This window comes from Mesoplodon bidens, assembly GCF_964165515.1.
Source record: "Mesoplodon bidens genome assembly, chromosome: 8".
Taxonomy (NCBI): domain Eukaryota; kingdom Metazoa; phylum Chordata; class Mammalia; order Artiodactyla; family Ziphiidae; genus Mesoplodon; species Mesoplodon bidens.
The window spans coordinates 36,706,340-36,733,875 of record NC_138165.1 but is presented as its reverse complement, the minus strand read 5'-3'; the positions used below and the strand labels follow the sequence as shown (position 1 = coordinate 36,733,875).

General features: G+C 35.5%; 1 protein-coding gene across 5 annotated transcripts in view; it reads left to right on the top strand.

Moving 5' to 3' along the window:
• Window positions 1-2,993: 2,993 nt before the first annotated feature.
• Window positions 2,994-27,536, top strand: part of SLC4A10 (solute carrier family 4 member 10) — a gene marked incomplete at both ends in the record, with an annotated part of 311,945 nt that continues 287,402 nt past the window's right edge. For all 5 annotated transcript variants that reach the window (XM_081241990.1, XM_081241987.1, XM_081241989.1 and 2 more), the window contains one exon: window positions 2,994-3,058. In XM_081241990.1, coding sequence (XP_081098116.1) covers window positions 3,011-3,058 — 48 coding nt within the window. The remainder of the gene's footprint in view (window positions 3,059-27,536) is intronic.

Here is a 27,536-nt window from a genome sequence, read left to right as displayed (position 1 = left end):
AAATTTTTCATATTTAAAATAAGCTATCTTAATAATTTTGTCATCATCTTCTAACCCCTGTTCATTTGTAACCTCTATACTCTTGGTCTGGGGTCCAGTGATATATGGCTTCATTACCTTAAGAAATATGTATAGTCACTCAAAAACCATTATCAACTACTTTTCCTACAAAAGAGCTTCTTGACCTGACTTTTTCTCTTCTGTGGATTAGAGAATCCCCCACCTCTCTTTTGCTGAAATTTGTAAAGCAAAAGGGTATGTCCTTGGGACACTTTTGTTCAGATTCATTCTTTTCAAAGTTCTTTAGTATCTTTGCATTCCTATATACTAATGATGAAAAATCTGAAAGAGAAATTAAGGAAACACTCCCATTTACCATTGCAACAAAAAGAATAAAATACCTAGGAAGAATCCTACCTACAGAGACAAAAGACCTGTATGCAGAAAACTATAAGACACTGATGAAACAAATTAAAGATGATACAAACAGATGGAGAGATATACCATGTTCCTGGATTGGAAGAATCAACATTGTGAAAATGACGATACTACCCAAAGCAATCTACAGATTCAATGCAATCCCTATTAAACTACCAATGGCATTTTTCACAGAACTAGAACAAAAAATTTCACAATTTGTATGGAAACACAAAAGACCCTGAATAGCCAAAGCAATCTTGAGAAAGAAAAATGGAGCTGGAAGAATCAGGTTCCCTGACTTCAGACTATACTACAAAGCTACAGTAATCAGGACAGTATGGTACTGGCACAAAAACAGAAATATAAATCAATGGAACAGGATAGAAAACCCAGAGATAAACCCATGCAACTATGGTCACCTTATCTTTGATAAAGGAGGCAAGAATATACAATGGAGAAAAGACAGCCTCTTCAATAAGTGGTGCTGGGAAAACTGGACAGCTACATGTAAAAGAATGAAATTAGCACACTTCCTAACACCGTACACAAAAATAATCTCAAAATGGATTAAAGACCTAAATGTAAGGCTAGACACTATCAAACTCTTAGAGGAAAACATAGGCAGAACACTCTATGACATAAATCACAACAAGATCCTTTGGGACCCACCTCCTAGAGAAATGGAAATAAAAACAAAAATAAACAAATGGGATGTAAAGAAACTTAAAAGCTTTTGCACAGCAAAGGAAACCATAAACAAGACAAAAAGACAACCCTCAGAATGGGAGAATATATTTGCAAACTAAGCAACTGACAAAGGATTAATCTCCAAAATATACAAGCAGCTCATGGAGCTTCATTTCAAAAAAACAAACAACCCAAACCAAAAATGGGCAGAAGACCTAAACAGACGTTTCTCCAAGGGAGATATACAGACTGCCAACAAACACATGAAAGGATGCTCAACATCACTAATCATTAGAGAAATGCAAATCAAAACTACAATGAGATATCATCTCATACCAGTCAGAATGGCCATCATCAAAAACTCTACAAACAATAAATGCTGGAGAGGGTGTGGAGAAAAGGGAACCCTCTTGCACTGTTGGTGGGAATGTAAATTGATACAGCCACTATGGAGAACAGTATGGAGCGTCCTTAAAAAACTAAAAATAGAACTACCATACAACCCAGCAATCCCACCACTGGGCACATACTCTGAGAAAACCATAATTCAAAAAGAGTCATGTACCACAATGTTCATTGCAGCACTGTTTACAAAAGCCAGGACATGGAGTCAACCTAAGTGTCCATTGACAGATGAATGGGTAAAGAAGATGTGGCACATATATACAATGGAATATTACTCAGCCATAAAAAGAAACGAAATTGAGTTATTTGTAGTGAGGTGGATGGACCTAGAGACTGTCATACAGAGTGAAGTAAGTCAGAAAGAGAAAAACCAATATCGTATGCTAATGCATATATATGGAATCTAAAAAAAAAAAAAAGGTTCTGACGAACCTAGTGGCAGGACAGGAATAAAAACGCAGATGTAGAGAATGGACTTGAGGACACTGGGAGGGGGAAGGGTAAGCTGGGATGAAGTGAGAGAGTGGCATGGACATATATACACTAACAAATGTAAAATAGATAGCTAGTGGGAAGCAGCTGCATAGCAGAGGGAGATCAGCTTGGTGCTCTGTGTCCAGCTAGAGGGGTGGGATAGGGAGGGTGAGAGGGAGATGCAAGAGGGAGGGGATATGGGAACATATGTATACGTATAGCTGATTCACTTTGTTATACAGCAGAAACTGATACACCATTGTAAACCAATTATACTCCAAGAAAGAAGTTAAAAAAAATTCTTTAGTATCTTGATCATTGCTACTCTTTCCCTGTTATTGTTGTTGGGAAATCATAGAAAAATATATTTTATTTGTAATAGTGTGGAACTTATCTAAGTTTCTCACAATTAAAATATTGAAAGTATCTGTGTGCCAAATTCTTATTGTTAACAAAGATTTAAATGCTTATTTTTTTTTGTTAGTGCATTGTTCAGTCTCACTAAGACATATCAATTTTGATGTCATCTCACGTGTCTTTAAAGACCCCAGGTACTCAGAGCAGTATACCTAGTAAGCCTATCGACGTCATCTTGTTTCAATTTTGTCTACCTATGGGTTTCTGGGAATAAAGTGAATTGCCTCAAAGTGTCAAAATCTGGCTGAGCTGGTTGGAGTCCACGTTGGACTAGTCTATATAAGAGGTTAGCATCTTATGAGAGATTCTTAGTGTCCATCAGGCTTGCAGCATTGCAGACTGTACTTTATACAAGTAGCCAGGTGTGGGCAGTGATACTGGGCTTGGGAAATCTCTCTTACCGGCCCAGGGATCCAAAGCGTTCAGTGCAAAATCTGGCCAGCCGCCCGAGTGAGTAGGAGCCATGTGACTCTGGTGAGCTGGAGTGTGCAATTGCCTCCTGCTTCAGAGCTACCTGATCCGAATACTAAGCAGAGCGAGTGCCGGGCTGAGTGTAAGGTACTGAAGACACTGCAGAGAAAGGTGCTTTCCAGAGGCATTACAAAGCATGGAGATTAAAGACCAGGGAGCCCAAATGGAGCCGCTGCTGCCTACGGTAAGAGACAACCTGCTGTCACGTAGATTAACAACGTTTGCAGCAAAACCTGTCAGGCAAGTGGTCTGCTAGCCAGGTTCAGCGAGTGTACTTTTGGGGTGGTGGATAGCTCCCACGACATACGGACAGGGGTCTCCTCCCATCTCGGCTGACTGAAATGCATAACGCAAACCACATGATTTTTTTTCCCCTTTCTCAATATGGATGCACTACCATGATGAAATGTCTCATGTTTGCTGCTGTTTGAAGAGAGGGCTAGCAGCAGGGACAGCTGTGTGTCTCTTTCCCTGTCTGTTACTGCCTGTCTCTCTGTTGGGCTATGCAGTCAAGCCCCTGCAAAGAAGCCCCCTTTTTATCATGTTTCTTCTGTGGTAAATTTCCTCCCCGTGCCTCATCCCCCTGACAGTGAGGTAAGGGAATCTGCTGCTGTTGCAGCTCTAGAGATTTAGTCTCTGCAGAAACCAGGGGAAAGGAGAACTGAAGGACCATTTGTGTGTGTGTGTGTGTGTGTGTGTGTGTGCTGTCAGTTTCTCTCAAAGGGAAATGTTGTCATGGCTCACGTACAAAGAAGGTATGTATTTTGGGGGGCAGGCACACAATTCAGTTTTGAATATCTGAAATGTTCCTGAACTGTCATTTAGAAATAGCCTGTTTATCTCTGGGTCATAAGCTGCCTCCCTAGATCTAGGGTGAGTTCTTGGGCGACTAGTTGATTTGCCTCTCCTCTCTACAATCTCCGACTGGCTCACAGACTTTGTAGTTCTTCAGACACATCCTTTCTCAGCCTAGAGCAGCTGATATTGCTGTATTCATGGAAAAAAAGAAAACAACAACAACAACATTTTCTTGATGCAACAGAGATGCCACACGCTAGCTTCCAGCCATCTATCAGCGCTCTCACAGCTCAGGACAGCAGAAATCTCCTCCCTGCACCAAACCAGGCCAAGGGGCTGTTCTCAGCTCTCTGTTACTCAGGTTGATGACCCACCTTGCAGACTAGAGACTGGCGGCAAGCTATCCGTTTCTGAGTCCATTCCTAGGCTTTGAACACATCTTTCAATCAAATGATTCCCCAGGGGGTGTGAGCAAATTCTGGGCCACTGTATTTTTAGGGCCTTACCTCTCCTGCCGGGCTCAAAATCTGTAAAAGATTCCAGTTTGCATCCCGGAATTGGCTGTGGCTACTGAGCATGCTCAGTTCTCCTCAGGACGCCAGTCTTGGGCAGGGAGGGAGCAGGGAGATGAGAATAATGCAGGAGTCACCACCAAGAATGGAGCCTAAATAAAAGGCAGGGGCAGTGTCAGAGAGGGGGAAAACAGGAAAGCATGCCACTTAGCTTGCCTGCTTAAAGCTAGAGACATTTCTTTACAGATCAAAGTGGAGTTATTTTACAAAAATGAGACTAAAAGATTTGTCTGTATTCCCAAACTTGAATAGAAACATAAATTAGGATTCTGTGGGTACTCAGAATAAAAGGTGTCAAGAATGTCAGAGTATTATTGTACCCTAGATGAGAGAGAGGAACTATACGCAGGAATTGGGGAATGGAGATTTAAGGAAGATTAAGATATTAAAAAACCCTCATTTTTATGGGGAAGGGGTTTGGAAGTTGTCCTAGAAAAGCAGGCTGAAGTCAGTTTGATGTGGCATATGAATCGCCCCTTGTGGGGAATATTTAAAGGGTTTAGGGCCAAATGAGGATTAACTGGGAAGATTTAGAAGAGGATGACATTATTGGGCTAGATGGGCAATCAGTTTGTGGCTTAAAGAGTAGAGAAAATACAAGTTTGGCTGGAAAAGAAGGTCTGCAGTAAGTTGGATGGACATTTTTGAAGAGTCAAAAGTGTGCATTTCATGTGGACAATGGCCAGCACAAAATAATTACATAGTTTAATGGCAAGAGAGAATCATGTTAGCAGTTCATTATAAGGAAAATAAGCCTGAGAGGCTAGAGAGGTTGTTGAATTATTGGCCTATTTTTATACTTGTATAGTATTTTCAACTTCCCCAATTGCTTTTATGGTCTCTTTTTTTCCCCTCAAAAAAATCATGTTGAGTAAAGCAGATTTTACTGTCTTAATGTTAAGTATAAGGAATGGAGGCACAGGGAGTTTGAATAACATGTCTAAGTGATGAAGCCAGAGCTCCAATATAGGTCTTCTAAAACTAGTTCAGAAAAAAAAGCAGTGTTTTTTTAACATTGCATTATTAACCAGGCCTATCATAATCAGATCCTCGGCTGGAGTTTTTATGCTTGGAAGAGAAAGGAAGAAATAGTTTAGGGGTCTTTTTTAGAAAATTAATTAGATGACTTTGCAAGTAATAATGTGAAAGGCGCTATGGCATAATATTTTAAAACACAGTCTTGTAGGTTCCAGCACTGCTATTTACATGCTGTATAGTCTTGGGTGGGTGATTAAGCCTTAGTTTCTTCAACTGAAAAATGGGAAGGAGATGGTACTTATCTCTTGTGTTTTGTGATGAGTAAATAAAATAATCTATGGGAAGTAGCTGGTATTTAGTAAGTTCTCAATAAAGTTAGCTGCTATTATAATTGTTGATGGAAATACAGGCATTGAGATAAATTCTAGGTTTCAAGCTTTTATGAAAGATGGCTTATCAGTACTATTTGCTAAGAAGGAAAACTGGGGAAATGGAACACTGGAAAACACTGTACAGTGGAGGTGGAAGGTGGGATTTTTAATTATAGCTATGGAAACTTTGTAGTATGTTTGGAAAGCCATTTAGAAAGGCATTAAAAACCAAGGTTAGATATGGGACAGAAGCAGTCAGAGGTAGGTAAATAGAGAAGTAAGAGAGAAATAAAAGTTATAAGAATGGATAAGAATGCCAAATGAGTGAATGTATTAATCCTGACCTAAGTGGAAGGGTGGAATAGATTTTTCAAGCCTCCAATGTTTACCTTCATTTAGTGTATCTAAAGTACATCTTAAGAGTTTGTGTGAAGGAGGCCCTGACATGTTTCTTTTTCTCTCAGTCCTTTTTAGGGAGCTTCGGAGATTATTTTCTTTTGCTGGACAAGGCCTCATTGCATTTGTAGGCCCCAGTCACTCTAAGGGTTAGGACATTCAATTCTTCTAGGCTCAGAGTACAGTCTGGTAGCACCTAACTGTTATGTCTGAAGCAATGGAACAAGCAAGGTTCGGAAGATTCATTCACTTATTAAATGCCTGCTGTTGGCCAAACATGTTCTTTCTTTTTTTTAATGAATATGTTGAAGTCCTAACTCTTAATAAATTTATTTATTTTTGCTGTGTTGCGTCTTCGTTTCTGTGTGAGGGCTCTCTCTAGTCGTGGCAAGCAGGGGCCACTCTTCATCGCGGTGCGTGGGCCTCTCACTATCACGGCCTCTCTTGTTGAGGAGCACAGGCTCCAGATGCATAGGCTCAGTAGTTGTGGCTCATGGGCCTAGTTGCTCCGCGGCATGTGGGATCCTCCCAGACCAGCGCTCGAACCCGTGTCCCCTGCCTTAGCAGGCAGATTCTCAACCACTGCGCCACCAGGGAAGCCTGGCCAAACATGTTCTTGGTGATGGGGTTACAGCAATGAATAAGACAGAGAAAAGCCCTGTCCACATGGACCTCACAATCTAGCTAATCTAGAGATAGGGGTCCATTTAACTCTTTGAGAGACTGCTATTTTCTCTTCAAATATTTAATCATTGTTATAAGCTCTTTGAGATGGGTATATATGGAGACTATATGTAATAGTAATGATGGTGACATTACTTTAGTAAGGCTGGAATTAATCTTTTAAAAGTGTGAACCAGGAATTTAGGATATTGCATATGACTTCAAATTTTCTGTTGACAGTCAGTGTTGAATATGCTTCCACGAGTAAATAACTGGTCAATCTTTAAATTACTAGGCCATGGAAGAGGCTTCTAGGAGAATATTTTTAAAACAAATATTTCTATTTTATACCTTTAATCTTGGGTGATATGCAGTGGTCCATGTTGGATCCCTTCTAAAATTCAGATGTCCCAAAAGGAACTTATTTTAAGTCGAACTTACTTATAAAACTGCCCTGAGGTATGGAACAAGAGTAAAGATCGCTTTTTAAAGGTAATGTAGTATAGCATAGATGGTAGAATTTAGTACCGTTTAGAATGCTAATTCCAGATTTCCAAATGGCCCAGGTTATTGAATTGTTTTATTTGTGAAAAAAAAGTCATGAAAATTTTTTATATTATTGATTTAAGGAAAAGAAAAAAATGAGACTAAAATGTCAAAGTAACAAAAAGAGCACACAAGTTGATTAAGTCATATTGGTATTTCTATTTTATTATAATTTAGATTATAAAATGAATTTAAAGAAAACATACTCATGACACATGGTAATACATGGTAATACATAGGAAGCAAAATGCCGTATAAGAAATCAATTCTCATTTCCACTTTCATGACTTGAATTGTTATTCCACAATGGTGAGTAAATATAGAAATAAATTACATGCATAGGATACTAAGGTTGGTAATGAGTGGTAGAATCTGGAAGCCTAAAGTGTTAATTTTATGCTGAAAATATTGGGGTCAGATAAGGAAGTGGGATAGTTTATGATGGAGGGTTACAAAATGTCTGAACTAAGGTCAGAACTCGAATAGAGAGCATGGCCAGAAAAATAATCACACTTCCAATGTGTCATTTCTTTCTAACCCTGGAATGAGTTGTTTCAGAAGTCTAAACTGGTTATAGATAGACTACGGTGCATTGCAAGATGCTTCAAGTGAATGGAGACATGTGGGTGCCACTCTCAACCCATTTCTCTATGTAGAGAAGCTTCCACTCTTCCCTTCTCATATCTCATAGGATACATGACACTTGATCATTTGGCTTTCTGTGAAGATACTACTTTCAATCTGTATAGTATATAGTAGTTAAGCTTTATTTATTGTTAGATAAATGTAAATTAAAGTTCTAATATATTCTTCCACTTGAAAGAGTTGTCTCAGATACTCCTTGGGGGTGTGTTGCTCTTATTTAGGAAAAGGGAATAACTAGTATATAATGCATCTATTTTGTGCAATCATATATGTTTTGGTCAGAGAAGGACTGTAGCAATCAATTGGAGACTAGATTTTAGACTGACTTCTTAATTTACAGATGATGAAACTGAACATCAAAGAGATAAGGACATGTATTTAAGGGCAGGCACTTATACTAGTTAATGGAAGAGCTTGGTCTAGAGTCCCCATCTTGATTCCCCAGTTCATCATTCTTTCCACTGTCCTATTCTAGCATAGAGTAAACAGATGAGTACTGAATTAAAATAATGATGGTAATTAGACAATCTTTGTGAAGTAGTAATAGGTATTGTGTCAGGCTTGTGCTAAGCACAAATATCTCTAGTCTTTATGATAATCCTGAAAGGTTGCTAATATTATCTAGCCTTGACAGATGAGAAACTGATGCTCAGAGGACTGAATAAGTTACCCAGGTTCACATAGCTAATAAGTACTGAGCTAGGACTTAAAAATATTGCATCTAACTAAAAAGTGGCTCGATTCTTTGAAATTAAAGCCAATTAGAAAATAAATAAGAATCACATTATAAAGTGGGCTTTCATATCTTCCTCTTCAAAAATGAAAGTACTATGAAACAAGGTGCTATAAAATGTAACGCATTGTAAGCCACATATTGCATGATTCCATTTATTGAAATATCCATAATAGGCAAATTCTTGGGGACTAAAGTAGATTAATGGCTGCCGGGGCCTGGGGTGTAGTGGAGAATTGAGAATGACTGCTAACAGCTATGGGGTTTCTTTTTGGAGTGATGGAAATGCTCTGGAAGTAGATAGTGGTGATGGTTGCACAACATTGTGAAAGTACTAAACACCACTGAATTGTGCACTGCAAAATGATCAATTTTATGTAAGAAAAAGTAAATTATTATTTAGCCATTAGCACTAACAGGGAGAAAGTTGAGGATCTAAACAATGCTTGTATCATTCATATTTATATAAATCAAGGAAAGGGCAAATAAAATACTCATAAAAGTTAAAAATAACTTCACACACACACACAAGCACACACTGAGATAGTCTCTAACACAGAATTTATTCTCTTTGTGATAATAGTGCTGAGGTTGGCCAGGGTTTCAGCAGACTATCTGTAGACCCAGAGGTCTTTTGAAAATATATCTTCAAATCTGAGTTAAGAGAGTGTATGGCACATGTTATGTGTAAGAGAGGAAGAGAACTATTTAACTTGGGTCAAATTGTTATTTCTTCTCCAAATCACCTTTCTAAATTTCTCTTGATACTCTTTAAACTTTAACATAAGGAAAATCAAAGCAACTAAGTTTCTAAGAAGCATTAAAGCTTACTTTGTGTTACTAACATTTTTTAAAGTCATTGTTGTTCTAGCCTCATAAAATATTATGTTACTGTATGGTATAGTAAGTCTAACTACAAAGAAAACACCAATTATTAACATTTTTTTAAACCTTTTTTAAAAAACGTATTTGTTTTTTATTTTTTGGCTGTGTTGGGTCTTCCTTGCTGCGTGCCAGCTTTCTCTAGTTGCGGCGAGCGGGGGCGACTCTTCTTTGCGGTGCACGGGCTTCTCATTGTGGTGGCTTTTCTTGTTGCAGAGCACGGGCTCTAGACACACGGGCTTTAATAATTGCAGCACACGGGCTCAGTAGTTGTGGCTCGCAGACTTAGTTGCTCCAGGCATATGGGATCTTCCCAGACCAGGGAGCGAACCAGTGTCCCCTGCGTTGGCAGGCAGATTCTTAACCACTGCACCACCAGGGAAGTCCCCAAATTATGCCATTTTACAATTAGCTGTATAAGGGTTTTGGTTTTGCACATTTTTGCCCACACTTCGTATTTTCTGGTTTTGTTTTGTTTTGTTTTGTTTTCAGTAAATCCATTCTGAGTGTGAAGTAGTATGCTGCTGTGATTTCGATTTGCATTTTCATAGTGACCAATTGTCTTAGTCCATTGGGGTTACTGTAACAAAATACCATAGACTGGGTGGTTTACTAACAACAGAAATTTATTTGGCACAATTCTGGAGACTGGGAAGTCCAAGACCAAGAAATGGCAGATTTGATACATGGTGAGAGCCCTTTCCTGGCTCATAGGTAGCCGTTTTTTAGCATGTTCTCACATGTGGAGGTGGGAAGAGAGCTGTCTGGGCCTCTTTCATAAGGGTACTAATCCCAAAGGCTCTACCTTCTAATACCATCACATTGGAGATTAGGTTTCAACATCTGAATTTTTGGGGAACACAAATACTCAGTCTATAGCACTAACTTTTTATGTGCCTGTTAGCCATTTATATCTCTTCTTTGATGAAATGTCTATTAAATCTTTTGCCCATTTAAAAAATTGGTTATCGTCTTCTTGACTTGTAAGAGTTTTTTAAAAAATATATTTTGGATACAGGATTCTTGTCAGAAATATGATTTGCAAATGTTTTCTCACTGTCTGGCCTTGTCTTTTAACTTTCTTAATGGGGACCTTTGAAACACAAAAGTTTTATCAATTTTGATGATGTGCAATTTATTAGTTTCTTCTTTTACTGATTGTGCTTTTGGTGTTGAATTTAAGAACTTTGCCTAGACCAAGGTCACAAAATTTTTTCGTATGTTTTTTTCTAGAAGTTTTATAGTTTCAGCTCCTACATGTAGATCAATGATCCATTCTGAGTTAATTTTTGTGTATGGTGTGAGATAAGAGTTAAGTCCTCTTTATTGTTTTTGCTTTTTTAAAAAAAATATATACATATCCAATTGTCCTAGCACCATTTGTTGAAAAGACCACCTTTCTCCATTGAATTTTCTTGGCAGCTTTGTTGAAATTAAATGGACTATAAATATAAGGTTATTTTTTTGGATGCTGAATTCTGTCTGTTCATCTATGTGAATACCCTTACCCTAATACCACACTGTCTGATTATTGAAGCTTTATAGTAAAATTTGAAATCAGGTAGTATAAATCCTTCAACTTTGTTCTTCTTTTTCAAAGTTGTTTTGGCTATTCTAGGTCCTACATTTCCATATACATTTTAGGGCCCACTTGATTGCTATGAAAAGCCTACAGGGGTCTTAATAGCAATTGATTGCTTTGAATTTATAGATCAATTTGGGGAGAATTGCCATCTTGACAATATTGGGTCTTCCAAACGTATATGTGAACTGTCTCTCCATGTATTTAGATCTTTAATTTCTTGTGGTAGTGTTTTCTAGTTTTATTTGTTTTAGTGAGGACTTCTATGTACTGTATCAAGGATGACACAAAAATTCCTGAGGTGCCATTTGTATAGAAGTTTCTATATTAAGCTTAGGCCCAATTCCAAATCGTTCAGAACTCCAGAGGTTTTCTCAGATGGCAAAAATGGAGTTTAATCTACAGACTCGGTGGGATAGAGTGAGAATGTATAATAGCCAAGGACTCTGTATAGTTTTGATTTAGTGATAAAGTCCTTATATTATCAGTATCATCAAGAATTACTCATTCATCATGAAAATTATGCTCTAAGGATCTAATAAGCAAGTTTTTAAAGAATTTTCCCATTCCATATTGAATATGTTAGGTTGCTGGGGTTCCTTCAACAGTTATTTGTACCTCTGCTTCTTCTTGCTTATCCTGCAAAACCAAAATTATTCAGAGAAGGCTATTGCTTCCTAATGACTATTTTTTTCTTTTTGACAATGTGGGTTTGATATCAGAGATGATGACCTAGTCACATTCCAGAAAGCAAGTGCCATAAAAAGTAGTTAGATATATAACAACTACTGTAAAACACAGCTCTGCTTATGAAGCACATTTAATTATCATTAGATTCATACTGCTTCTTTCATAAATACAGTGGTGATTTTCTGTTGATATTTAAGCTGCTCTGGTAATAAGCCTCTTCAAACTCTTTTTGATTTTCTCAGAAACAAGAATATAGTTAAAAAATGAAAAAGAAATGCAGACAGCAAGACACAGACCTAATATAAAATATGATTTGTGATTTGAGTGCATACTATGCACTTTGTGTTTTATTAACACATAACTTCATAGTATAAATGCCTGTAAAAAAATCTGATTTTTATGTAATTTTACAGAGCATCTCTAGTAGATACAAAATTTTGGTATTTCTTCCCCCCAAACCTTAAAACCTTAAACTCAAAGACCACTTGCATCAGAATCAACAGGAGGACTCATTAAAAACCCAAGTTCTGGGTCTTACTCAAGCTTATAGGCTTAGAATATCAAAGGGGTGGTGATGATAAACAAGCAATTTAAAGAACTCTCTAGGTGATTCTTATGATCGTGAAAGTTTGAGAATCTTTACCTTAAAAAATAACAAAATAAAAAATTATAATATGTCTTTGAATTATTTTACCTGTGGGAATGCTAGGAGACCAAATTTTGCAATAAAATAAAGTGACCTTTTTTAAATAAATCGTAACGGATTAGAAAATTAAGTTCTTACTGCCTGTTTCACTCATTTAGCATTTATTACATATTACATATCACTTTGCAATTTATATATGTATATAAAACTATTTTTACTTATGTATAAATACACAGATATGTAACTTGTTTCCTCAATTAGAGTGCTAGATTCTTAAAAGTAGAGTCTACTTCAGATAACTTTGTGCTGCTCTCACAGAGTCAAGGGCATGGAAGTCCTTTTTAGACATATCATGGGTTATTAGGCAGCAACGCTAGTAGACACCGGTTGTCAAGAACTGAAACTCTGAAGTCATACAGTTCTAACTGTTCTAATTAGTGGGTATGCCAACTTTGGCAAGTTGCCTAGCAGTTCAAAGCCTCACTTTTCTTATCTATAAAATAGGGATGATAACAATAATAGCATCTACCTCATGGGTTTGTGAGAATCAATGAATTATGTACATATTTCCTACATAATTATGTACTCATGCATTTATATATATGTTATACTTTTTGGAGTAATGACAAAAATAATAGCAATTATTGTTATTATTGGCTTAATATTTTTCCTTTTGATTGAAAATAATTACATCAAAGATTTTTATACCTAATATGCACAATTCATTTGATCATTGACTCAATAATGCTTATTCAATAACTTTATTCATCTGACAGTAATAAGATGTGTGCCAATAATATAATCTGGTAAGTATAATAAAGTATATTTTTCCTAATTATAAAGTTAATACTTATTTTTTAGGGTAGCTTAGAAAGCATAGAAAAATAAATATAAAATAAAACATTCATTTTGCTATTTTTTAGCTCTTTTTTTTTTTTTTTGCGGTGCACAGGCCTCTCACTGTTGTGGCCTCTCCCGTTGCGGAGCACAGGCTCCGGACGTGCAGGCTCAGCGACCATGGCTCACGGGCCTAGCCGCTCCGCGGCATGTGGGATCTTCCCGGACCAGGGCACGAACCCGTGTCCCTTGCATTGGCAGGCGGACTGTCAACCACTGTGCCACCAAGGAAGCCCTTAGCTCTTTATTTTGAGATAATTTTGTACCTAAAGAAAAATTGCAAAAACCGTACGAAGAGTTCCTGTATACCTTTTGTCCACCTTGCCACGTTAATATCTTACATAACTATAGTCAGTAATTAAATCCAGGAAATTAACATTGATACAATTCTATTAACTAAACCAAATATTTTTTAGGGTGTCACCGGTTTTTCCACTAATGTCCTTTTTCTGTTTCAGGATCCTATTTTGTGTTCAGATATCATGTCTCTTTAATCATCTCCAATTTGTGAGTTACTCAATCTTCCCTTATCTTTCATAACTTTGACACTCTTGAGGTGTACAGTCAGTTTTTTTGTGGATTATCTCTCAATTTGTGCTTGTCTGAGGGTCTCCTGATTAGATTGAGGTTATGCATTTTTTTTTGTCAAGAATATGATTGAAATGAAATGAACCCTTCTCAGTGCATCATATCAGGGGATAGATGATATCTTATTTCCGGGGATATTAACCTTGATTACAGTTGGATTTTCCACTGTAAAGTTAAAAAGTTTCCCTTCTTAATGATATCTTAGGGGAGATACTTTGAGACTATGCAAGTATCTTGTTTCTCTTCAAACTTTTGCCTACTAATTTTAGCATTCATCAATGAATATTTCCTGCTTATTACCTATTTATTACTGTGGTATTTGCTTAATAGTGACTTGTTATTTCTCTCATTCTTTTTGCATTTAGAAATTAGAATTTTTTTCTATAGGGAAGAGCTGTCACTTCTCCATTTATTTATTAATTCAATTGCTTATTTCATATGGACTCAAAGATATTTATTTTATTTTATGGGCCATAACCCAATACTCTCAGAATTCACTTTGTTGCTCAAATGGTTTCATCTTTGGACATTAGGAACTCCTATCAGCTGGCTCTCGTCCTTTCAATATGCTCCCATTCTTTTTTTGAGCACTTTCTTAGTATCTGGGGCCATAAGATTTTCCAGGGTCACCTTGTATTTACCCTACCTCAGCCCTGGAATCAGCTATTTCTTTAAGGAGCTGCTAGGCTAAGTTTTGAGGCTATTTATAAATATTACTAAATTGTTTTTCCAAAAAGATTGTATAACCAGTTTTCACTTTCACTTGAAGTTTCACTAGCGTTTAAAAACGGTGACAATTCGCCTGGTAAACATTTTACTAACACTTTCTTTTGTGTTCCATATCTAACTTTGTTTACCATTAGGTAGTGTTTCTCTGTGAAGTAGGTTTCTTTTAAAAATCACAGTTCAGAAGAAACATTGAACTATTTGAAAAATTCCTCAGTTTAGTTCACCTTGCTTAAGGTATTACTGAAATGCTGCATAAGACAATTACTAACATCTTTTATACGTGGCTCCCTTGTACAGGGAAGGTATGAGCCTCAAGCCCGTTATTACAGATCAGTACTAGATACCATTTTGGCCATGAGAATTTTCAGTCTTCTTTGAATGAATGAAATGGTTCCTCTACTTCCTCAAAAGCCACAGACATTATTTAATTTTTTTTTTTTTTTAAAGAATGAAGTTAAGGTCAGTCCAGGGACTTCCCCGGCGGTCCAGTGGTTAAGACTCTGCCTTCCAAGGCAGGAGGCGTGGGTTCAGTCCCTGGTTGGGAAACTAAGATCCCACATGCCATGGGTTCCAGCCATAAACTTAAAAAAAAAAATCAGTCCAATTAATAAGGTGTTACAGTGTCTTATCCTTTTCCTTGGCCTTACTATTAGTCTATGATAGACTAGATATAGACACTCAGATTTTATTAGTTGTATTAAGATGATTCTTATGTACAGTACTTTAAAAAGGTCAACCTTTCACAAACTTAATTTTGGTAGCTTATAATTTCACTTGTTCCCTTTTATGATTTAAAAATGTTATTTCACTTGCTTTCACATCCTAAACTTCACTATCTCTCTTAGCTATATAATACAGTACTCCTAGTCTTTCTCATCTAAACAGATTTCTCCCATTTTTGTAGATGGTTGCATGGTCTGGCATAGAACAAAACGGGCTTATACCTTTGATTCTGTAGAATAGTGATATATCTTGATTCAAAGTATCTAGTTAGCTCAATAGTTCTCTTGATTTCAAATAGACCAAATATTTTCAAATGAATTCTACCACCTAATTTAATGGTTGCATTGAAGCTTTTGACATTAGAATCTGTTTTTCTTGGAAAAATATACTTTCCTGATGTTTTTCTTGGTTCAGAAGATAACTTGAAGAGAGAATTGAATGCCTTCAAAAGTTTATTGAATCTCAGATTCTTCCATAAAATAATAATTTGATGATGTTTCAATAATTTATAGACACATGTTTATATTTATCTTAAAAGTACCTGCATATATAGAAAGCAAGAAGCAAGAGCACTTGACAAAATGCAATTGAACTTTAATACAAGCATTAACATATAAATAGTTCATATTGTGTATATCTGAAATTTCAATTAATTAATTTACATTAATTACATTTATAATAGCCCTTATATTGGGTAAGAATGGATGGGTAAAGAAGTAGCTTTACTGTCTTTTAAGAAATGCAGCAAGGATTCTACTTCCTCAGGGAGGTATCGTGAAATGTTCCAATCATGGGCTTAAGAAGTATTTTGCACTGCTTTGATCATGATGTCTTTGTGCAGGTGATCTATGATAAAGGGAGAATAAGATCAGAACAAATAAATAAGGCTTAAAGATAACTAAAATGATCTTTTTAAGTCAATAGTTTCACTGTTCTGTGTTCTTTTATGAGACGGTCAGTCAGGTGTGACCACAAGAAGAAACACAGTACAGGCTGAGGAAAATAAAATTTTCCATCCTTATCTAGTATTCTTCAAAGAAAAACAAACACACAAACTAAAAAAAATAAAAACAAAAACAACATTTGTTAAAACATTTTGAGGGCTTTCTGGACTACAATTTGAAATGACCATAAGGTTAGAGTAAGATTAAGTATGGATGGATCTTAATCCATCTAACGCTTCACAATAAGTGATTAGGCATGAGAGAGAGTAGAGACCATTTGCTTTTCAGAGGTAAAAATTTAATAATCAGAAGCAATCAAGGAGGACATTATGCTAAGTGAAATAAACCAGACGCAGAAATACAAATACTGCATGATCTCACTTATATGTGGAATCTGAAATAGTCACATAGAAGCAGAGAATAGGAGAGTGGTTACCAGGGTTTGGGGAGAATGGGAAATGGGGAGGTGTTGGTCAAAGGGTACAAAATTTCAGTTATGGAAAATAAATACTTTCTGGAGATCTACTGTAAAAAAAAGTGAACAGAATATATAAAAATAATAAGGTGGGAGCACTTTTATACAGATTTTGTCAATATTGAACAAAAGATATGATGATTGAAACTATATGTCAATTGATCAAGTACTGATAAATATATCAAGCCAAATTATGTATGTGTCTGGAACAATATGATTACAAGTGACACAGCAAAATAATGAGATAAAGAAAGATTATTAAATAAATGATGCTAGGACACTTCACTATTTAGGAAATTAAGTTCAGATTCTTATTTTTACTTACTTCTGACTAAATTCCAGATTAAACATTGTAGAAATAGGTGTGTTGATCTGTGTATCTCTTTGAGCTATCAAGCTGTTTAAACATTAAAGAAACAGAAGATATATACATATCTATATCATGTCTGTCTGGCTATTGAAGCAATTGAGAATTGGAAGGGACTTTTATCTCTAAAAGTAGAGTTTTGTTCTATGTTTTATGGTCAGTCAGTTGTGGAAGAGATATAGGAGAGGCTTAGGAAAACCGTGTATATTATACTCACAGGCCATAGAGAGGGACTTGCTGCATGTTATCCAGGGTCAAGGGGAAGCACCAGGTTTTAGTCAAGTGGCAGAAGACAAGAGCAAGGAAAAAGTTGAGGCCAGAGCCTTTATTGGGGTTTCTGCAGAAAAGGCAAGTCAGGGTAAGCAGTTTAGAACTGTGCAGTTTGAATACTTCTGGCAGGCTTTGGCTATAGGGGTGGTCTCTAGTTGCCCGGTTACCTGGCCCTAAGATGATATAGGGCAAGAGAAATATTGGCTTGGCTGTGTGAGTTAGATAAGGAGGAAGTTGAGGGTATAGACTTGGGATTGGTTGGTTGCATATGAAAGTCGTTTCATATGTTCTTAAGTTCTTAATTTTCTTTAGAATTTAGCTAACCATGGAAGGAGCAGTCTCTCCCTGGGTCTGTAAGGTACAAACAATACAGAAACTAAAGTTACCATAATTGGTTCTGTGATGAATGGATGTCAAATAGATAAATACAGAATCTAAGAAAACACAGAACAAATGGATATCCTGTATTAATCTATAAATTCTCTTTAAAAAGCAAATTTAAAAAGTACCTTTCAGGCCAGGTGTGACCAACCCACTTTATCTACTGTTACATCCATTTGTGGGAAGGATTTTGGGAATTCCCTCAATAAGTTTTTCTCTCTTGGTTTTATATACTCCAATGAAACTATGGATTTTGATGGAAATTTTAGTAAAACTTGCAGATATATCAGTAATATTTTTTATATTACATAATCTCGTGATATTTGCCCATAGCTAATGTACATGTGTACATGTGTATATGTATGTATGCATACGTATATATAACATCAACAAAGAGAAATATATAGGAAAGACAACATACAATTCTCATTAGCCTCACGCTGATTTTTCTCCCTACCCTTTCACAAGTGGATTAGTGATTATTTAATGTTGATCTGACTTTCTAATTACATATTCCTTTCTGATAAGCCATTACAGTTTTATATTATGTGGGTAAAGATACAGGAGTTCACCTTTGATTATTTTGGATAAAGCCTGCATAAGAAAACACATTGTATTGTTTGGACTTTGATATATTTTCAAGAAGCTAGGATTTTTTAAAAAAATGTAATACTCCCAAAGAATTTAGTGTTGGCTGAACATTCAAAATGAAAACGAAGTAAAGGAATTTTACATAAGTCTGAGGGCCAGTCAAAATAAAGATCAATGAACATTTATCAAATGCTGAGAATGTGTTTGGAAACTTTTTGAATTTTGTTCATTTTTGTTCACCGGAATTATATACAAAACTCCATTTAATATTAGTAAGCATTTACCTATGGATGAGGGAAAGAGACTGAGGAAAAGATTCATTACAGACAGCTTCTCTGCTGCACGTGACTGTTCTATGAATTAAATCAAGCTTTTAAAAAAGTTTGACAGGGCTTCTCTGGTGGCGCAGTGGTTGACAGTCTGCCTGCCAATGCAGGGGACACAGGTTCGTGCCCCGGTATGGGAAGATCCCACATGCTGCGGAGTGGCTGGGCCCGTGAGCCATGGCCGCTGAGCCTGCGTGTCCGGAGCCTGTGCTCCGCAACGGGAGAGGCCACAGCAGTGAGAGGCCCGCGTACCGCAAAAAAAGAAAAAAGAAAAGAAAAAAAAATCCTTTAAATCAAATTGACTCTTAGGATGCAAAAATTTCTCTTCACTCGTTTTTGCCAGTTTAAATTTGGCATCACAAATATATGGGAACTATTTTGATGCCGTGAAGCAAAAAACATCAGACTAAATTAATAATTTTTATACTGTAATTCCAGATAGTGTGGAAGTCTTTATAGCTACACATTAGAGCTCAGATTCATTCTTGTACAGACCACTGACTGATTTGGAATTTCTATGTGGGAATCAAAAGAGATTGAGGACATGTTTCCAAATGTCTAAATAAGTAAGTATATATTTTGTAATCAGCACTGCAGATAATGCTCTAAAATTTTAACCAGGATTTCTCCCTTGTAAATTAAATTAGTTGTGTCAAAATTGGACATAACCTATGCCACAGATACTTTTATCCTTGATATATTGACAAAAGCTTATGGAAAACCTAGCTACTATGATATAAAAACATTTCACATTTGTTGAAGTCCTTCCTTTTGCCTAGTTTTTGTATGTATTATTTCTGGAATTTTCATTATCTTTGGTAAGCAGAATTTTATGACAGCATAATTTCTAACTTTTCCTCATTTGTTCATAATTCTAAAATAGGTACTATTCTTATAGTGTTGCATATCTTTTATGCTCAAAAATTTTGGAACAGACTTTTAAAAATTCATTCTTTTTCTGTAACAATTATACAGAATCTTATTAATTGAAGACTATTAACAAAACCTACTGCGGTTGTTCTCTCATTTGGAGAAATCAAATTACCCTGATTTAACTGGTTCCTTAAATGTCCTTGTAACCAAGTAGTTAGCAATATTTACATGACTATCATGTTTAATAGTGTTGTAATTCTTCAAACAATTGAACAAAATAATTTCAGGTATATTTTAACATCTGTCAGGGTGATTGTCAAGGAGGATACTTATTTTCATGTCCAAATTAGAGACGATTAAACCATGAACAATTTGAAATATTAATTGATAATCAAGAAGATATGTCCAAATCAACGTACAAGTCTTATTTTTATGTACATGATTGTAAAGTAAATTTTTGATGTTGTGTTTGATCAATATATTAGAGCATTTAACACAAAGTAATTTGTATTTTTCAACTAGTATAGACATCCACCAAAATTTGAAATTAATTTGTAAACCAACTTAGAGTAAATGTATAAATTATTTTGTCTAAGAAAAAACCTCTTGGAATATATCTAAGCACAACGTAACTATGGGAGTGATTAGTTATATAATATGTTCCTATTAGAGAAAAAAGGAAACCTAGGTTGATCGAGCTAAAATGAAAGTATTAGTATGACATTATTGAAATTTATAATAATTCTCTTAAAAATTTGTTCTTTTTCTAGATTCAGTTTCTTAAAATTAGAATATAGGTAATTTTTATTTCTGGATTTTATACATTACAAAACTTCTTTCCATCATCCAGATGTCATATAGACCAAACAATTTGGGTTAGAGGGGTAGGTCTAATTTCATGGGCCAGTTCTTCACTAACAGCACTTGTGGCAGAGCAATGATACCAACCCAATCAAACAGCATGATGACGGGTTTTTTTTTTTTTGCAGTAAGCTGGCCTCTCACTGCTGTGGCCTCTCCCATTGCGGAGCACAGGCTCTGGATGCACAGGCTCAGCGGCCATGGCTCACGGGCCTAGCCGCTCCGCGGCATGTGGGATCTTCCCAGACCGGGGCACGAACCCGTGTCCCCTGCATCGGCAGGCGGACTCTCAACCACTGTGCCACCAGGGAAGCCCTGATGACGGGTTTTTAAAAGCTCTCCAAAAGTTCTTGTGCTGGTATAGCATCCATGCATTTTTCAAAATATTATTGTATCCATAATCTCATTTCTATCTCCTCCCCCCAATCTCTATGAGGTTAGTAGAGCAGGTTGTATTATTTTCCAGGAAATATAATCAAATTCAATCTCAGGTGGGCATTTGACCATCATGCAATAAGTTAGTGGCAAAAGCAGGACTAGAATTCAGATGGCTTAAATCTTAACTTGGTCAATACTTTTCTGTTACTCTGTGAAATGGCAGAATTCCCTTATAATTTCCTCAGGTGAGGCTGCAACTATATTTTCCAAAACAGTTTTCTTCTGTAGTACCTCACTCAATAATTCACTAATTCATTCAGATATTTATTGAAGACATATGGTATGTGCCACTGAATGGTAAGGACTTGGCTCAGTTGATTTCAGTTTTCCATTAAGCTTGGTACTTCCTTGGTAAGAACTTTGAAGGGATGATTGTGATATTTATTGGAGTACTGTTACTGCTGAGACTCTAATAATTGATAAGTAGGACTAAAATGTTCTTAAAAACAAGAAATTCCTAAAGCTTCAAAAATTAATGTAATTTCCTTTAAAAAATATAGAGGCTAAGGTTTCAGTTGATCACCACCCTAAATCCTTGTCCTCCTCCATTCTTCACAGAATTAGCCTCTGTTTTCAGTTTGGTGAGTATGCTTCCAGACATGGCATGTACCCATAGATAATATATGACATTGTGAGTGTTTCTAAAAATTGCATCATACTCTTGCTTTGTAAACTGCTTTTTTTTTTTAAATTTAAGCAGTATGTCTTGGAAATCTATACATGTTGGATAATTGATCTACTACATTGTTTATCTGTTGCACATTTCATAATCTAGGTAACCATTTCCTATTATGGGCGTTCAGGTTGTTTTCAATTTATCTTCCCTTTATAAACAATGCCACAGTAAAATATTTACATATGTACTCTAGAGTACATGTACTCTAGAGTAGATATGGAGATGCCTGCTTGAATTAAAAAATTTAACAGATGCTGAGAAAATTACCCACGAAATTGGCTTATCCAATTCTTACACAGACTTTGAAATTTTTTTGTTAACCCATGCCTACTCCCAAACGCGATATTGTATAAAAAGTTGTTTTTTGCTAAGCTAATGGATGAAAAACAATTTATGATAATGTAAAAAATTTTCATTTCCTTAGAATATTTTTATCCAGCCTAGGAGATTTTTTGTTACCCCTCACCTTCTTTCAAACATGATATTATAAAAAATTTATTTTGCCAATCTAGTGGATAAAAAAATACCTGATTATTTAAAAAATATTTCCTCTGAATATATTTCCAAGTTTATTGTCCATTTCGTCTTCTGTGAATTGCCTATTCATATTGTTTGTCCACTTAAAAAGACTATCTTCTGTCACTGTTTGCAGATGACATGATACTATACATAGAGAATCCTAAAGATGCTACCAGAAAACTACTAGAGCTAATCAATAAATTTGGTAAAGTAGCAGGATACAAGATTAATGCACAGAAATCTCTTGCATTACTCTACACTAATGATGAAAAACCTGAAAGAGAAATTAAGGAAACACTCCCATTTACCATTGCAACAAAAAGAATAAAATATCTAGGAATAAACCTACCTAAGGAGACAAAAGACCTGTATGCAGAAAACTATAAGACACTGGTGAAAGACAGTAAAGGTGATATAAATAGATTGAGAGATATAACATGTTCTTGGATTGGAAGAATCAACATTGTGAAAATGACTCTACTACCCAAAGCAATCTACAGATCAATACAATCCCTATCAAACTACCACTAGCATTTTTCACAGAACTAGAACAAAAAATTTCACAATTTATATGGAAACACAAAAGACCCCAAATAGCTAAAGCGATCTTGAGAAAGAAAAACGGAGCTGGAGAAATTGGGCTCCCTAACTTCAGACTATACTACAACGCTACAGTAATCAAGACAGTATGGTACCGGCACAAAAACAGAAATATAGATCAATGTAGCAGGATAGAAAGCCCAGAGATAAACCCATGCACCTATGGTCACCTTATCTTTGATAAAGGAGGCAAGAATATACAGTGGAGAAAAGACAGCCTCTTCAATAAGTGGTGCTGGGAAAGCTGGACAGCTACATGTAAAAGAATGAAATTAGCACACTTCCTAACACCATACACAAAAATAAACTCAAAATGGATTAAAGACCTAAATGCAAGGCCAGGCTATCAAACTCTTAGAGGAAAACATAGGCAGAACACTCTATGACATAAATCACAGCAAGATCCTTTTTGACCTACCTCCTAGGGAAATGGAAATAAAAACAAAAATAAACAAATAGGACCTAATGAAACTTAAAAGCTTTTGCACAGCAAAGGAAACCATAAACAAGACAAAAAGACAACCCTCAGAATGGGAGAAACTATTTGCAAATGAAGCAGCTGACAAAGGATTAATCTCCAGAATTTACAAGCAGCTCAATATCAAAAAAACAACCCAATCCAAAAAAGGGCAGAAGACCTAAATAGACATTTCTCCAAAGAAGATATACAGATTATCAACAAACACATGAAAGGATGCTCAACATCACAAATCATTAGAGAAATGCAAATCAAAACTACAATGAGATGTCACCTCACACCTGTCAGAATGGCCATCATCAAGAAATCTAGAAACAATAAATGTGGGAGAGGGTGTGAAGAAAAGGGAACCCTCTTGCACTGTTGGTGGCAATGTAAATTGATACAGCCACCATGGAGAACAGTATGGAGGTTCCTTAAAAAACTAAAAATAGAACTCCCATACGACCCAGCAATCCCATTACTGGGCATATACCCTGAGAAAACCATATTTCAAAAAGAGTCATGTACCAAAATGTTCATTGCAGCTGTATTTACAATAGGCAGGACATGGAAGCAATCTAAGTGTCCATCTACAGATGAATGGATAAAGAAGATGTGGTACATATATACAATGGAATATTACTCAGCCATAAAAAGAAACAAAATTGAGTTTTTTGTAGTGAGGTGGATGGACCTAGAGACTGTCATACAGGGTGAAGTAAGTCAGAGAGAGAAAAACAAATACCGTATGCTAACACATATATATGGAATCTAAAAAAAAAAGAAAATGGTTCTGAAGAACCTAGGGGCAGGACAAGAATAACAATACAGATGTAGAGAATGGACTTGAGGACACAGGGAGGGGGAAGCATAAGCTGGCCGAAGTGAGAGAGTGGCATGGACATATATACACTACCAAATGTAAAATAGATAGCTATGGGAAGCAGCCGCATAGCACAGGGAGATCAGCTCAGTGCTTTGTGAACACCTAAAGGGGTGGGATAGGGAGGGTGGGAGGGAGACGCAAGAGGGAGGGGATATGGGGATATATGTATACATATAGCTGACTCACTTTTTTATAAAGCAGAAACTAACACACCATGTAAAGCAATTATACTCCAATAAAGATATTTAAAAAAATATAAAAAAAGATTCATGTACCACAATGTTCATTGCAGCTCTATTTACAATAGCCAGGACATGGAAGCAACCTAAGTGTCCATCGACAGATGAATGGATACAGAACATGTGGCACATATATACAATGGAATATCACTCAGCCATAAAAAGAAACGAAATTGAGTTATTTGTAGTGAGGTGGATGGACCTAGAGTCTGTCATACAGAGTGAAGTAAGTCAGAAAGAGAAAAACAAATACCGTATGCTAACACATATATATGGAATCAAAGAAAAAAAAAAGGTCATGAAGAACCTAGGGGCAGGACAGGAATAAAAACGCAGACCTACTAGAGAATGGACTTGAGGACACGGGGAGGGGGGAGGGTAAGCTGGGACGAAGTGAGAGAGTGGCATGAACATATATACACTACTAAATGTAAAACCGATAGCTAGTGGGAAGCAGCCGCCTAGCACAAGGAGATCAGCTCTGTGCCTTGTGACCACCTAGAGGGGTGGGATAGGGAGGGTCGGAGGGGGGGAGACACAAGAGGGAAGAGATATGGCGATATATGTATATGTATAGCTGATTCACTTTGTTATAAAGCAGAAACTAACACACCATTGTAAAGCAATTATACTCCAATAAAGATGTTAAAAAAAGCCTATTTTTTTTCATGTAGATTCTTACAGAATTCTTATGGAGTCTAATATTTGTCTGTTAATTATATTATACATTTTATTTTCCAGGTTTTGCCTGTTTATTTGTGGTATTCTTTCCATAGAAGTGTTTCATTGTGACATAGTCAAATTGATTAATCTTTTCTTGTGTCAACTTTTGCTTTTTGTATTTTACTCAAGTTCATAAATATATTTTCCTATATATATTATTTAAAAATAGTTTTTGATCTTTAACTTAAGTAGACTTTTTTGGTAGTGATTCAAAACCTAATGAATTTTAAAAAATATCCTTTTTATTTTGGAATAAATTGAGATTTATAGGAAAGATGCAGAGTCCCCATATAACCTTTACCCAGTTTCCTCTAGTATTAACATCACAAGTGGTACATTTGTCAAAACTAATAAATTAACATCGGCATATTCATTTCAACTATACTACAAACTCTATTCAATTTTCACCATTTTATCCACTTATGCTCTTTTTCTGTTCTGGGATCTCATCCAGGATACCACATTGCATTTAGTATTCATGTCTCCTTAGTCTCTTCTGTCTGTGATAGTTTCTCTTTCCTCATTTTTCATGACCTTGATGGTTTTGAAGAAAATTAAACAGGTATTTTCTAGAATCCCTTCAGTTTGGTTTGTCTGATGTTTTTCTTGTAATTAGACTGGGGTTATGTGGTTTGGGGAACATTACCACAGAAATGAAGTGCTTTTCTCATTACATCATACAGGTGGTACATGATATCAACTTGAGTTATCACTGTTGATGTTAACCTTGATCACTTGATTAAAGTAATGTCTGCCAGGTTTTCTTCATTGTAAAGTTACTGCTTTATCCTTTCCATACTCTATTCTTTGGAAGCAAGTCATTAAGTCCAGTCCACATTCAAGGAGAGAGGAAGTTCCACCTTCTGGAAGGGAGTAAATATCTACATACATTACTTGAAATTCTTCTGTAAGAAAGATTTATCCCTTCTCTCCCATTTATCTACTTATCCAATCATTTATTTATATCAATATGTACTCACACATAGTTATTTTATTCATTGGATTTTAATCCAATACTATGTTATTTATTTTTTTGTGCAAATTGTTCCAGCTTTGGCTATTGGGAATTTTCAGTTTGGCACCTAATAACTATTTTTTATTGTTCTTTTGAGGGATCATGTTGAATTAAAGGGAAAAGACATATATATGGCATGGATTTAAAACACTCAAAAGTAATAACATAAACAAATATACTTATTTTTCCAACATATTGACCTTTTGCTTTGAAAATACCTAGGACTTAAAGTGATATAGGACATTTCATTTCTCATTGTCCTTTTGTATTTTGATGTCTCTTTATAAAGTTTTTTCAACTTACTACTGTCTAATTATATTTTAGTGGCAGAGTACTAAATAGTGAATGACTTGTCCACTATACATAAAGGTGGGTAAATTAAATTTAAAATATTTACAAACAAGAAATATAGGAAACAATTTTGCCCATCAATTGCAAAATTTTGTTTTTAAATAAGTGAAGGTGTGTAGAATATATTAAAACAAAACTGACCACTACTCAACAATTACTTATTCAGAATTTTTTGAAAATGTCTTATCTTTGAAACTGCATTCTAATAATAAGTATAAAATAAGAGTATAACACATAAAATTAAATAACATTTTTACATAAAAGTGGTAACTTTGAAATACTGTTTGGTGCATGACAGGTCATTCAAAATTTCCTAACTTGATGCTAATATTCAAGCCAATAGAACTTAGACCTCAGAATTAGAACATTCTTTTGTAAGAATTTTTTAAAAATATAATTTGCTTTATAAATATATTGTGAAATGCATATGTATTCTTAGTTAATATGGGTGTCTATTTAGTTTCATATGTTGAAAACCAAAACTCATTTAAAATAAAAATTGATCATGGTATGGGCTTAAAAATTGGTAACCTGAACATGAAAAATACATATAGTGTGATCAAATTTACCAAGATTTATAATATTCTGGATTCTAAGATATAACATTTCACATGATATTCAAGAAGTATTTGATGATTTCTCTTTCTATTTCAAACAGTAAATCTATCATTATTAAATGTTATCTAATAAGTGTTGCAAGCTATAATAATAAAAACAACAATAAATTTGCCACATATAGAGTTAATGATGTTACCCTCTGAATATTTTTTGTTACTAATTAATCTATATGGTCACTGGGTGGGAAGATAAGGGACTTTGTTTTAGCTTACTCTGAACCTCAGTTTATCTATCTGAAAAATAGAGATCTAATAACAACTATTTTGCATGTTTTTTGTAGGTATTAATGAGATAATGTATTAGAAACATCTAGCATTAAGCCTGGCACATAAAAATAGATCCACAAATGTTAATTCCTTCCTTTTCTACTATACCATACAAAATTTATAAAAAGAAAATGTTTTATAGTCTGTTGATCCAGATTTTTTTTGAGAGTTAAGCTATTAGTTGAGCAAAGTTATTTATAATATATTGCTTATATTTGATCTATTTAGATCACTATGGATACTTACAATGAATCAATAAAAACAAAAATTTTATAGGCGTTATTTTTTTTTACAATAGGGCAGATATTCATAATTGGCTGGGAACATGTTTTATCAAGAAATTA